Here is a 14,489-nt window from a genome sequence, read left to right on the forward strand (position 1 = left end):
GTTAATAAAACCTGTCCTAAAAACCCATGTGTGATGAACGTCTTGAAGAAACATTCACTGGCGTGTACTACTACCCTATTAAAGAAAGTAGTACTGCAAGATGGTTTTTGTAAATTTTTAGGTGTCATTATATCTTGGGTATTCAGTATGGACTTGGAACAAGTGTGTAGGCGTATATGGTAGATGTGAGCGTGAAGTTACATATGTAATCAGCGTAACCAGTAGGAAGTTGTTTTAAAACCATCGAAAGATTCAATAAAAGCGCACAGTCTTTTACTAGCCAGCCTTAATATTATTTTTATTGTACTGTGCTGTAATACTTTGATTTTAATCTTCAATTTATTAAACATTCATATTAATTAAAACCATACCCAATAACGTACGTATACTTATCTTCACGATAATTGCACCACCAACGTACACAACATTGTTTCGTAGCAGGTATTTTTATACTCATAATTATGTTATTTCTCCAAGAATTTTATAGAAGTACAACTATATACTTGGGTACCCAAGCACCTACTGTCCGCTGGTTTAATTATTGAAAAGTACTCACTCATCATTTCTCGTTGGAGACTTGTAATAACTAAAGCAACTCAGGTAGAAAGTCATCTGCGGGGCGAGAAGACCAACATTAGATGTATATAAACTGTGTGTTTTTGATCATTGTTGTCTCAAAAAAGTATTTTTGAATTTTAAAAAAGTTTTTATTAATTATTTCTTGTTGGATACTAGCATGAAACAGAGCAACTTCACGTTAAAGTTATTTGTGGGACGATGGCACCATCATTAGTTGTAAAAAGGCTATAAGATTTATCGGTTGTTTAATTGTCAGAAAAGTATTTTCACTATCTTCAAACAATAATTACTGACTATCTTTGTTAGACAATCAATTAAAGCAAGACAGCTTAAAAATCATTGGCAGGACTAGGAGATTAACATTGGCTGTGTAAAGCCTATAAGATTCTTTCATTTTTCGATGGTTAAGAAAGTATTTTCTTATTATTAATAAATAATTACTGATTATTTCTCGGTGTGTACTGGCATAAAACAGAGCCACTTGAAAATAAAGTCATCTGTGAGAAGAGGAAACTAAGAATAGCTGTGAAAAGGCCGTTCAATGTTTTGATTACTTGAGTCTCTAAAAAGTATTTTTTAATTACTTAAAAATAACTTCTTATTATTTCTTGTTGATGATTGGCATTTAGCCGAGAAACTTAGCATAAGAATCATCTCATGGAGGAGGGATCCAACATGAGGTATGTAAGGACTGTGTACTTTTTGACTACTTGAGTCCCCAAAAAATTGTTATTATTATTAAAAAATACTTACCAATTATTTTTCGTTGGATACTGGCATAATCCAATGCAACTTGGAGTAAAAGTTATTTGTAAAATAAAGAAACCTAATATTGCCTATGTAAAGGCTATAAGATTTTTGTTTGTTAATCGTCCTAGAAGTGTTTTCGAAGTATCGAAAATTAATAAATGATCATTTCGCGTTGCATATTGGCATAAGACAGAGCAACTTGGCATGAAAGTCATCTGTGTGATAAGAAGACCAACATTAGCTGTGTAAACGCTGTGCTTTTTTTTAATTGCCTTAGTCAAAAAATATTTTTTAGCCATTAAAAATTAATTACTGATGTTGCTTTAATAGATCCTGGCATAAATTACACAAGCTTGGTGTCAAACTCATGTGTGGGACGAGGGTGCCAACAGCTTATGTAGCTATGTTAGAATCACTCGTTTTTTTTAATGCTTCAGTCTCCAAAAAGTATTTTTTGATTACTGAAAATTACTTACTCATCATTTCTTGTTGGAGACTAGTATTAACCAAAGCAAGTTAGCGTGAGAGTCATCTGTGGGACAAGGTATTAAAGTATTGTAAAAGTTTTGGCTTATCATCTCGTTGAATGTCTGGCTTAGAGTGTGGAAAAACGTCTTTCTAAAAGTTTGGCTCAAAGTATAGCTAAATGTCTGGCTAAACATTTTGCTTAATGTCTGTGCAGAAAGTCTGGCTTCATTTTGGCAAAGTGTGCAATCTATCTGACTTGCTATACTTTGAGCAACAACGTTTGTATTTTTCTCACCTGTTAAAAGGTCAATACATTTTTACTACCCATCGTAATTGTAAGCATCGGTATCTTGTACATTTAAAATATTGTTGTCAATTTTTCAAGAATAATAACAAAAATCTGACTAAAAAATATGGTTTTACTTCTATTATCATTACGTTTTTAAAGTTAAGCTCATATCCGTTGACTAGTATACGTAAGGAAACTGAAGCTGATAGTTTTATAACCACAATTTTTAATACAATAATTAATATGCTTACATAAGTTGAGCAGTGGAAATATGAAAAATTCAACGATAAATAACGAAAATCATTGATTGTCCCAGCAAAACTTGATCTTATATCTCGAACTCAGTAATCATTGCTACAAAAAAAGTTAAAGAAAAATTCAGGATCAACAAGTATAAACTCTTAGAAACTGGGCAATAAAGTTGGGATGGAGAAAAGCTCACTGCCTCTGTAAGCAAGAGCGAAAACCGAATAATTTATATGAAAAGAAAAATATGGTCTATTACTAGAAAATAATAAATGTAATCCCAACTGATTACAAAGTAGATAATGCGAGAAACACGTTTCTTTTTTTTTTTTTTTTTTTAATTCATTAGACATGGCTATTTTGACACTATAAAGTGTATTTACCTATACATTATTTAATTAGGAGTAGGTGAGAAACGGTAGGTAAGAACGGTAGATTTTATAAAGCTAAAATCCTATCCAGAAAAAAACCTCATTTATTGATGAAAATTTTGGTCCAGAGTGGGATTTGAACCCCGGCCATCAAGATCTGTAGCCAGACACGCTACTGACGAAGCCATCATGTGGCTTCGAAAAACATGTTGATAACAATCGTTAAAAATTATGGATAGCTTATGTATTTGTGAAAAAACAGTTTTGAAGACTTTATTACAATGAGAGATATTTTATGATATACTTAGTATTCTTTCTTTCTGTGTAATAAATAATGATTGTATTATGTATTTATTCATCAAAGATATTGTCTAGTAAGCACCACAGTAATTGTGTATGTTTGTAAAAAATATTTTTCGTCTTGCTGTTTTTCATTACGGTGACCTCAGTTGTTGTTATTCATAGTGTGTGCTTTATTTAAATATTCCTGTAATAGTTTTACTTCTAAAAAATTGGCAAAATTTAGACACCTAGCAAATACTATTTTCTTTTTTAAAAGTTTAGTACAATTTAAAATAATAAGTTATTGTTACTATTTTTTTTTTAACCTGTTTGTAATACTGGCTCTTATTCTGTAACAAACACTAACTTTCGGAAGAACATGAATTTGCTGTACCATATTTAACGATTTGTACTATACGATTATGGATGTCCATTACTCGATTCTAATACATAGTTGTGTTGAATTTGCGGCATTCTTTCGCATCTTTAGTTGTCAATCGATATTCTCTAGCATGAAATGATATAGGCATTTTAATTATTTATCTACAATTTTGCATCAATGAAAGAACATTGCAGTCTCTTTCTTGTAACCAATTGTCTCGCATTTCATCTTTATCCAATTCATAGTTAATCATGGATTCCATGAATATCAAAAATAAATCTATTAGCAGCAATAATTGCAGGTTTAGTGAAATACCTTCTTTTATGACTACAGAAAGATTGACAAACTGCTCGAAAGTAGCTTTTGTGGCAGTAGTTGTAAGTGGCTAAAAAATGGTTAATGGCTCCAGGTACTTCAGGAACTGGATTAAACAGGATACTTGCAAAGCCAGTCACATGTTGTTCAATTAACTGTTGTCTTGTAACAGCATTCAACTCAAGATTTCTAGGGACAAAATGACCTATGTGAGATGTCTGACTGTATAAACTGCCATGCCCATAGACTACCTGCTACTTTGATTAAATATAACTGTAAGAAATTCATCTGACAGTCCCTGTCTTAATTTTGTTAAAAATATAGGCAAATCTTTCTGATTGACGTTTCTGTGTCCACCTGGAGTAGTTACTCGATCACAGTCCGTAAATAGTTCGTTTAACTCTTCGAGTGTCAACGATATTTAAACAACAATCTCCTTTTCTGGTGAGTCGTTCTCATTTTGGATTTGTCATTGCTTCATAGAAACTTTACGCATATAGTACAAAAATGCTTCTCGATTTTTACCTTGAATGCCATACTGTCTATTTACGAAGTGCAAACCAACTAGTAAAATTGGTAAAATACATCCTTGAATACATAATATAAATGATTATTGCATAATCTGACATACTCTAGAAAAAATATCCTACACTCGATGAATGCATTAATTTTGCATTTGTTTGTCAATGATTCTACATTATCAAAAGCATTACATGTTAAATACGATCCATTTCTTGTCTGCCTCAAAAAATTAAGTAGAACGATCATGAGATTTCCCTAAATGTTCGTTATTTCTTGTAAAATGTAAAAATGACAGTTATTACAAATACGAGTATTAGCATATGTTTCTAATCGCTCTCCGTCGATTGATTGCCATTTTACGTGCATCAATATAGTCATCACCCAAAATTTGTCTTGTTGCTTGAGGTAAAAATCTGTTATCGCATGCGTAATATCTTAGGAGATCAGTAAAAGCTATATTTACTATGCTTCTTAGACGAATGCTAAGTTTATGGTGATCAATGTTTCATTTAGTATCTATTCATTTTTCACAATTTCGTTTGAAATAGTTATTAATATTTTTCTTAATAAATATATAATCATCAACTGATTCTACTTGCATCAAGTTACTGTATTGAATCAGTACAATCAATCGAAAGATTTATGATTAGAATGATACGTTAAAATAATGCATGAATAAATATCATTCACAAATATTTTACGAATTGACAACACTTTTTTGTGGAAACGTATAAAACTCTAGAACTGTTAGTTCACTTAGGTAATAGTAGTTATTTGTAATGTAGTAAAACATTTTTTAATAGCAAATTATTATTTTTAACCTAACAATATATTTGAAAAAAAACTCCTTGTAGCATTATACTAAATACTATGGCCCTGTTATAATTACTGCGATCCAATTACTATGAATCAGTAAAAACATAAAAATAAGCGTAAGAAGTTAAAATCGATTCACTTATGGAAATGAAAGAAGTGAATTTTCAAATTATTATCATTTAAAAATATGGTGTAAAAATATTTTAACTTGGTAAGTTGTTTTCTTGATTTGCTTTTGAATTGCCATTTTACATTTTTGAGATTAAGTAGATTAACAGAGCACTATAAGAAATTGTGCTAATTACTACTGTTTATACTGCTATCAACAGTTATTTATAATAATGTTTATAATAAAATGCAATACGAAATCGTCATTCTCGTAACATGATATTTTTTTCATTGCAAAACATCAATGCAATTCAAATTAATTCTTTAGACCTAGTGAACACGCATTATAAAAAAAATTATTCTTGAATCTGACACGTAAATTAGTATTTAAAAAAACCTGTTTCATCAAGAACTATTGTTGGATATTGTTAGAAGTGAAATGATCTAAATTTTTAGCTCTCAAAGTGGTAAGATTTTAATATATAAAGAAAAACAGAGTCTTTAACGACCACTATTTCAGGGGATTTCCCTGTGATAAGTTTTGATATTATTTTCCTCCAAATTCTTCACCTACATCATTTCTTGCTTAAATCGCACGTGCTGTGGGGTCCCATAACAAATTTCAAACACCAGCTCTCTGAGGCTCTATTTATGCGTCATTCATTTATTTATACGTGTTAATGCGCTTTTAAATATATACAAATATAAAGTATTCACATTTGGACTTGGATGTACAATCCACTGCACATTGGAAATCTCGAAGTATATTATGTCTTTCACGGTGTGGCCATAGCTTACTTATTCTTACAAGATGTATCACAAGATATATTACCTTCTCAATTGGCATCCTGCATACCGAGCAATGTGAAACAGTTTCCGTAATGGACATGCAGTTGTAAAAGTGTTTTTTGTGGCGCTGCCCACTATTAATCCAGTACAATGTCGATTTTTCACCAATTTATGAACTGAGATTGATTTTGAGATCAGTGATTCGTGCTCTAGATGCTGTCAAACTTTCGATGATGTGAAAAGCTGAATTTTTAAATAATAATCTTGTTGACCTAAATATGAGCTGCATAATGTTATTGATACTTCAACACTGACATCTTGACATAATATTACAGGGTTACACACTAGTAAAAAAGGTAATCAACGGTCAGTAACAATTGATAAAAACGGAATTACGTAAAAAGGAATCAGTATTTTTTCTCTACGATAATGCAGTTACTTTTCTAACTTAAATCTATAAAGCCATATATGTCTAGTTAAAAAATTTTTCAAATTCAATTCTTTTTACCTATCTCTGCTCAAGCGTAATTGCTCATTAGTCGTCCACCTTGCATCGCTTGTAGTTTTGATAATGGAAAAATTCTAGGAAAAATTGGATAACGTATTAACAAAAGTATGAACTTTTTATGTCAAACATTAATGTTTATGTTTTCTTTCTTATTTAAATATTATCATCAAGGGTAAGGTCAATATAAATCTTATTTAAATGATTGTTTGTTATTTTTTCATTACTCTCTGTTGAAAAAACGATGTGCTGTCTCTAATTTTACATTTGTTTCAGACTTTATTTAGTGTTCATACGCTTTAATTTTTTTATAAATTCATATGAATAGCAAAATAAATTTTCACATTTTAGGTTTCGTTTCGTGCACTGCAACCAACCCAATTTGGTTTGTGAAAACAAGACTGCAGCTCAATCACCACACAAATCAAACCGGTGCTATTGAATGCATTCGGAGGATATATCAGCAGTCGGTAAGAGATAGTTGTTAATTACGATTTCGTTCTTAAATTAAGTACAATAGATACAATATCAAGAGTATACATTATAACAATGATAAAATAAATGCATAGTCAACAATTATTTGAACCAAAACAAACTATATAATTTTAAACCATTTTTTTTTAACACAAAATTATTTATTTTTAGTACGTTTTGCAGCATTGCAAGTTAATTGCATGCCCCACAATATAGACTATATGTAGACTATATGATAAATGACGTTTTTTAACGAAGGATAAGCTTACATAATTTTAACACGTATCTTAAAAAATAAATTTTTACTTCCAAACATTCTGATACATATTTATATACATATATTTATACATAAAAATATGTTAATAAAAGGTGACTAATGCAGAGACTGTGAAACATAAAAAAGTATGGTAATTATAAAGTGATATCGTTCTTATGTGAATAGTCCGTATAACTTTCTAACGTTTTTAGTATATATTTTAAAAGCCCGTAAAATTCGTAGTAGACATATTTTACAAACATGTATATGAGTGTGTGGGGGCGCGTGCGTATGTGTTTACGAATATGTGTTTGGCTAGATAGGTGGTTGAATTGTATAAACACAACCTGACCATACGTAAAGCAGAGAATTATATGTACGGAAGGGGAGAATTATTAGGACAAAACAAAAGTTATGCAGATATCCTCATTATTTCACCATATTTTAGATATATTTGCTAAAAGCACGTAATGTCTACATAAATCATTTTCCACTTATACATGATTATATACTTGTGGAGCTCCAACCACCTGTGCGCTTGAGGCGTCAACCCCCTCGGAAAGTATTCTGGCTTTAAGTTTTCAAAAAACTTTTAAAAGAACTTCCATTCTCGTTTTCAACTATCTTACTAACTACTCTCATAATGTTTTAACGATGATTGTTAGAAAATGTATCGAAGTACAGTTTTACAGGTCCCTATTTTATTTTATCATACAAATCTTATCCCATTATATACATTGCACTATTTTTCTGGTAGAAGTTTAAAAGCGGTGAATTGAGCCGCGCATTAAAAAAAAAAGCTAGCGTGTGGAACTCAGAGTCCCCCGGTAAAAACAGAGTTCTCGCACGTAAGTAGAATCACATATATACTATAAAATACAAGGTTCACAAATATATGTGAGTTCACTATGTATTTTTTTCGCGGGTTACGGTGGTATATTTATGTCTTTCTTGTACATTTCTCATGTATGAAAGACTTAAAAACTTTTTAGAATATTTTTAAGGTTATTGTTAGGCAAAAATCAAGAAATGTGTCTTAAGTGTTTGTAATAGATTTGCAAATATGCTAAAATTTTTCCAAAAATTTTTCACTTTGATTTATAGAGAAATATTAAAAATATTGATATTTGAGGTTATGTCTTCACAAAACTTAACATTTCTATTTTTGTGTGCGACAATGTTGTTTTATCTTCACGAGATCTGTAAAACTTGTTACTTTTGCTCTATCTTGCTTCCTTTTGAAGATATGGCATATTTTGTAATATTTGGAGGATATACATTACTATAAAAACCCGTTTAATCAATATTGGCTATCTGCATCGATCTACCATACATGCAGAAATCATTTGTTTATGTACTTTATTAAAATAGTACTCTTTACTAGTGTATATAGCATTAATATTAACTACTATATTGTATACACATGTGCGCAGACAAACGTGTACACACTCGCACAGTAAAAGTAAAAAGTGTACACACCACACACACTCATTACACATGCTCACTTCCATGGTTGCATCCATGGTTCTATCAAGAAGTTACAGACACAAACATACGTGCATATGTCACATCCTGAGTTGATACAGACGAATTATATTATAAATAAAAGCTTTCTGTCCGTTAAATTCATATAAGATTTTGAATATAAAGCAAGCTCATATGACAATAGGAGCTCATACGTCATTTATATCCGTGTGTGTAGAAGCTTTGAGGTGAATGTTTCATAAATGCTGATATATGTCACAGCCAACCTCTTTGTAAGAATGCACGTATGTATTAAAATCGTCTTATATGTATAAATGAATGAATCGTATTGTATGAATGAATGAATAATTTACTTGCGCATTGATTGTCCACTTCTAATAACACCGATTTTAAAATTTGTAATTAATACACTATTTCATTATATTCAAAATTGATTGTGAAATCCCCAGAAGGATTAATTTCGAAATTTGTAAACTTACTGTCACAATTAAACTTGTATTTAGCGTTTTTATATTGCTGATGCGAGCTTTCATCATCACTAACCTAAAAAACTCAATTACACATGTCAAAAAATACGGTTGGTACTGTTGTATTGTTGTTTCCTAATATATGAAATCATAACATGTAACATTATCGTGTAAGCCTACTATTTTGCTGTCAACGCGATCTGCAAGAACAATGCTCATTGGTTGACCTAATCCAACCAAAGGCCTCTTTTACTCGCTCTGACGCTATAAAAACTTACCATCAAGAGGAAAAATTGCTCTTTTTACGTCTGTCATCTGTCCTCTAAAGTTTAAGTCTACTTTTGACTCCCGTGACTCGCGAGAGTAACGAATAACGTTTTGGCTGAGGCAACTCGGTTACACTTCAAGAGTATCAGTAATATCAGACTTCGCTAAGGAACGAGGTACAATGAAAGAGGCCCGCTGGAAGTGGTTCGGGTGGTAGCAGAGAAGGCAGAAACTGCAACATTTTACAGGCCATGAACTCATTCGTGTAGTTTAAGTAATCACTGGGAATTACTGCACAAAGCAGTAGGGATCTCTGAAGCAGCAGTGACAACAGTCAGTGACAGATGTTAGTTTTTTATTAGTAAAATAACTAATATTAAAATCTACAAAGTAATCTGAATGGACTGTATCGAAGAGAAAACTTGTTTTGAATTGTTTTAATAAGAAAACTAAAAATTAAGCATTGATTAAATTATCTATTTTTTTTTTAATAATTTTTGTTACTTGACTAAATTAAACAAATAAAGCTCACAAGCTGAATTCTAAGAGACCCACGAATAACATTAAAATAAAACGGTTAAGACCATACTTTAAACAAGTCGGGTCATAACAAATTCGCATCCCTTGTGTGTTCTTCAAATCTTAGTTTTGTTAAAAAAAAAGATTTACGATTAATAACTAAATAGATTACATGTGTATAAATAAGAAAAAAATAAATAAACAAAAGTTGAAAATAGTGGAGAAAACTCGTCAGGGGACGACTCTTTTATACAACAGTTTTTAAATGTTTTACGAGGATTAAGTACGACTGATTCTTTAATGTGCATAAATCAAACATCTTAACACATACTTTTTATGACGAATACCCGACTTCCTTAAAAAACTTTTTACAAGATGTAGAAAATGGACGAGTTCTAATAACAGCCGTTAAAAAACCTATGTACCTTTGCACAGTTATTTTTAGACTTAGAGGGAAAGCTCGAAAAAAATTAGTAGGTTTTACTTTTGAATCAATTGATCAGTGAAAAAAACATCTAAAACAATAATTTTTACCAACCAAATCGTATCATGATTACATGGCAGAACTTCCAAATACTATAATGAAACAAAACGAAACAGTTCAAAGTTCTTATCATAGAATAATTTCTCTTACAGAAACTACCTTAACAGCCCTTTTGACTGAATTAAATGATGACAAACTCAAGACAACACAAAAATCACAACTTGAAAAGTTAGCACTACAAACGTTTATTAATAGTTGACCTGACTCGTGGAAATAAACTATAGCACTTTCGAAACTCAAAGATATTCATGGAGCTTTAGAAGCTGCTTTACGTACTTAACGCACTTGCCCACCAGTATACAATCGGGCGAAGTACGTTTACAAAGCCGTACCCACGACCTCTACTTCAACGACTCCTGAAACTTCGATACGAAACGTTACCGAAAATCCTGTTCCTGTCTCTACTCAGTTTAACCACCAAAAAAAATACGTCAGTTTTAATGACCCATTGACCCATGATAAAAATAATGTCAAGATGACTCAACCAAAATTCGACGAGTATGGTCGAAAAATTATACATCTCGCACTTAGCTACGCACCTCAACGACGATCAAGTACTCCGCCACTAAGCCGAACACCACCACCACCCTGGAATAATCAACCTAATCACTATTAATACCTTCCACTTTTCCGAAAATTTCGATATTTTTAACCACCACCTTTTTATCCACCCTACTACCCACAAATGTGTTGTCACTATCCTCATACTCAAGGCTATACTTACCATCAACAAGCTCTAATTTAATACTACAACCAAAAAAAATACCAAAATTATCATCAAGAACTATACCAAGACTCTCGCCCTAATTCACTAAAAAAACGAGAACGAGACTCAACGGTTTGACGCGACTGCGAGTTTGAATCCGAAGACGTGTCCAAAATCAATAATAGCAATGAAATCTACAGAGCCTTCCGAGCAAGAATAATAGGAAATTTACCAGCAGTTAAGTTACGTTGCGAAACATTTCGGAAAGATTCAGAAATTTTCATATTAGATTCAGGCAAACAAGTAAATGTCATCAGTTGTATTGTATTAAGGAACAGCACAGAAATTGAATGTGATATTACAATTGAATCCAAAGAAATAGTTTCACAGCAAATACACACTTTAGGTGTTGTAACGGTAAATCTATTCGATAGAAATCACAAATTTTACGTTATGAGTTCAATCACCAATAATAATGTATGTATTGTAGGAGATTCGTTCTTTACACAAAAAAAACGCTAGAATGGATTATCAATCAAATGCATTGATAGTAGAAAGCAGACTAATTAAACCTATATCTTTTTCTATACCAAGATAATAGGATCAACTCTATAAAATTAATTAAAAAACAAGAAAAACCCTTGAAATTAAAAATCAAACAAAATTTCGAATTAACTTTTGAAAAATTTATTTTTCCATTCTACGATGAAGATAAAATACACACACTCCTATGCGATACTGTTTATTATAATTTTCAAGGATTTAAAGTCGATAAAAACAGAAGTTATAATTTACCAGCCAGAACAAGAACAGCCATTAAATAACCGACTAGAAACAAGATCACCGGCCATGCTCATCTTCGTAGAGTTACTACCGTTCCCGGAGTGTATGTAGGTGGGGCGGCAGTAGATTACAAAGAAGTTTACTGTTATACTATAGCTATTAATACAAGAGATGAGCTGACAAAACTAAAAATACCCGTGCAAAAACTTAAGCCTTCTGATGTCATGAAATTTAAAGACTTTTTCGATTCTGACTTCGAAGAAAACGATTTAAACGATGTATAAGATCGCGTTGAATTATATATGGATAAGCTAAAAAGATCTTATAACTTGAAAACTAGTCCATCAAAAATTATAAGACTTGTAGAAAAATTAGGTTACTTATTATACATTCCAGGTGACCTGGCTCCTCGTACTTTCATTACGACGTATAAAATACCTACGACAGACGCCTGTCCTGTATATGTCAAACAATACCCCTACTCCTTATTGGTACACCAAGAAATTAAAAATCAAATAGAAAAATTGTTAGCAGACGGTACAATCATAAAATCAAAGAGTCCTTACAGTAGTCCTCTCTGGACCTGAGGGAACAAAAAGATACAGATTAGTATTAGATTATCATAAACTAGACGAAAAAACCATTTCTGATGCTTATCCACTGCAAAACAATACTGAAATATTAAAGCAAATTGAAGGCTCAAATTGTTTCTCTATTTTTGATCCAGCCAGTGACTTCCATTAAATAAAAGTTAATCCTGCAGATAGACATAAAACTGTTTCTAGCACACCTAATGGTCATTATGAATATGTAGAAATGCTATTAGGACTCTGCAATGCACTTGCAACATTTTAAGAACTAATTAGAGTCATTTTTTCAAGACTGCAATGATTTGAGCTATTTATATTTCTTGATGACATAATTGTTTGTTCAAAAAGTTCAAAAGATCATGTGACAAAATTGAATCATTTATTTGAAAAACTTTCGAAATCAAAGTTAGATTTACAACTTGACAAACGTCAATTGTTGATCCCCAAAATAATTTATTTAGGACATAAAATAGAAAGCAACAGAGTTAAACCAAATTCTAAAAAATTAGAAGCTGTTGACCAATTTCTGAAACCCAAAATCAAACGAATGTTAAAAAATTTTTAGGATTTGTAAACTCTTACTGTCGTTTTGTCAAGAATTTTGCAAAAATTACGGAGCCTTTGACGTCTTTGTTAAGAAATGGAAAGAAATTTGAGTGGAGAGATACTTAGTAAAAAAGCTATGAAGAGTTAAGGAGAATATTATGCAAAGTACGTGTGTTAGCTTGCATCAATTTAAACAATATATTTGTATTAACAACAGACGCGTCTAGTATAGCTATTGGGGCAGTATTAAGCCAAAGAGAACCAGGAAAATACCGCCCAGTTGCGTATATGTCAAAAACTGTAAACAAGGCTGAAAGAAATTATTCTACAATGAAAAAAGAATGCTTAATAGCTGTTGTATCAGTCCAATATGTTCGACAGTACTTATACGGCAGGAAATTTTCGGTTTACGGAGATCATGAACCGCTATCCTGGATTAAGTCATTGACAGATCCTATGAGTAGGCTGAATAGATGAAGACCAGGACTTCGAAGTTACAGCTATACTTATAAGTACAAACCTGGTAGACTAAATACAAATGCAGATTCTTTATCAAAAAATTTAATATAATAGAATGAAGACAAAAGTGATAAAGATAATTTTTCAGACGAATTAATATCATTAAAAGCTGGTTTGCTACCTAAAAAACCTAAACAAACACAAACTTTGATAGCTTGCCGAAATATGTCAAAAACCAATCAATCTCATTCTGATACCATTGAAAGCATACAATCAGCACCTTAAGTAAGAAAAAATAAGCCTAGAGATACACTATTAAAAATACTCCGGGGTATGGAACCGCCTTCCATATCCGCCACAAGGTAAATTAAATGGGGAATGATCACAATATCGGAAAGATTAAAAGCAAGGTGGAGAAAAGAAACACTAAGAGATCAAATACAAGACTCGTCATCTAAACCCAACACCGCATCTACTTTACAGTTTAGTGACCCACAATCCAATGCACCAATACTATTACAAAAATGATCATTTATTTAAAGCTTAAAAAAGGCACTGTTAGAAGAGACCCCTCAGAATATAATGGAAAACTCAAGTTACGAAAATTTGGAAGTCAGTGAAATTGAAGGATTAATCGAAAAAATTGTAGGTTTTTCATTATGGCCAACTAATTTTCCAATTAAACCCAATACATCTGGAGCCAATGACGTTAATCAGAAATCTGTAACATTTCAACAAGATTAAGACCCTACGTCTTCAGATAAAGAAACTTTTAATTTAACTATAATGAAACTAAAATTTCAATCTTTTTTTTGACGCTCTGTACAAGATCAGGTCAACTATAAAAATAAAAATAAAAAGCAGTTATCGGATTCATAAAATAATACTTACAGTAAGAAAGATTGTGATAAAGGAAGATTTAGTAAAGAATGAAATAAAAACTCATTATGATAGGATGGTTATCATAAGAA

At 31.5% G+C, this 14,489-nt stretch overlaps 1 protein-coding gene across 6 annotated transcripts in view; it reads left to right on the forward strand.

Annotated features, from left to right (window-relative positions):
* The window catches only part of Rim2 (replication in mitochondria 2), a 430,077-nt gene that overhangs the window by 265,578 nt on the left and 150,010 nt on the right, over positions 1-14,489 (forward strand). For all 6 annotated transcript variants that reach the window (XM_089595618.1, XM_089595619.1, XM_089595617.1 and 3 more), the window contains one exon: positions 6,774-6,892. In XM_089595618.1, the coding sequence (XP_089451744.1) occupies positions 6,774-6,892 (119 nt within the window). The remainder of the gene's footprint in view (positions 1-6,773; positions 6,893-14,489) is intronic.

This window comes from Copidosoma floridanum, unplaced genomic scaffold (genome assembly GCF_036245765.1).
Source record: "Copidosoma floridanum isolate Cflo_tuat_1 unplaced genomic scaffold, Cflo_Japanese_pri ptg000026l, whole genome shotgun sequence".
NCBI classification, from domain to species: domain Eukaryota; kingdom Metazoa; phylum Arthropoda; class Insecta; order Hymenoptera; family Encyrtidae; genus Copidosoma; species Copidosoma floridanum.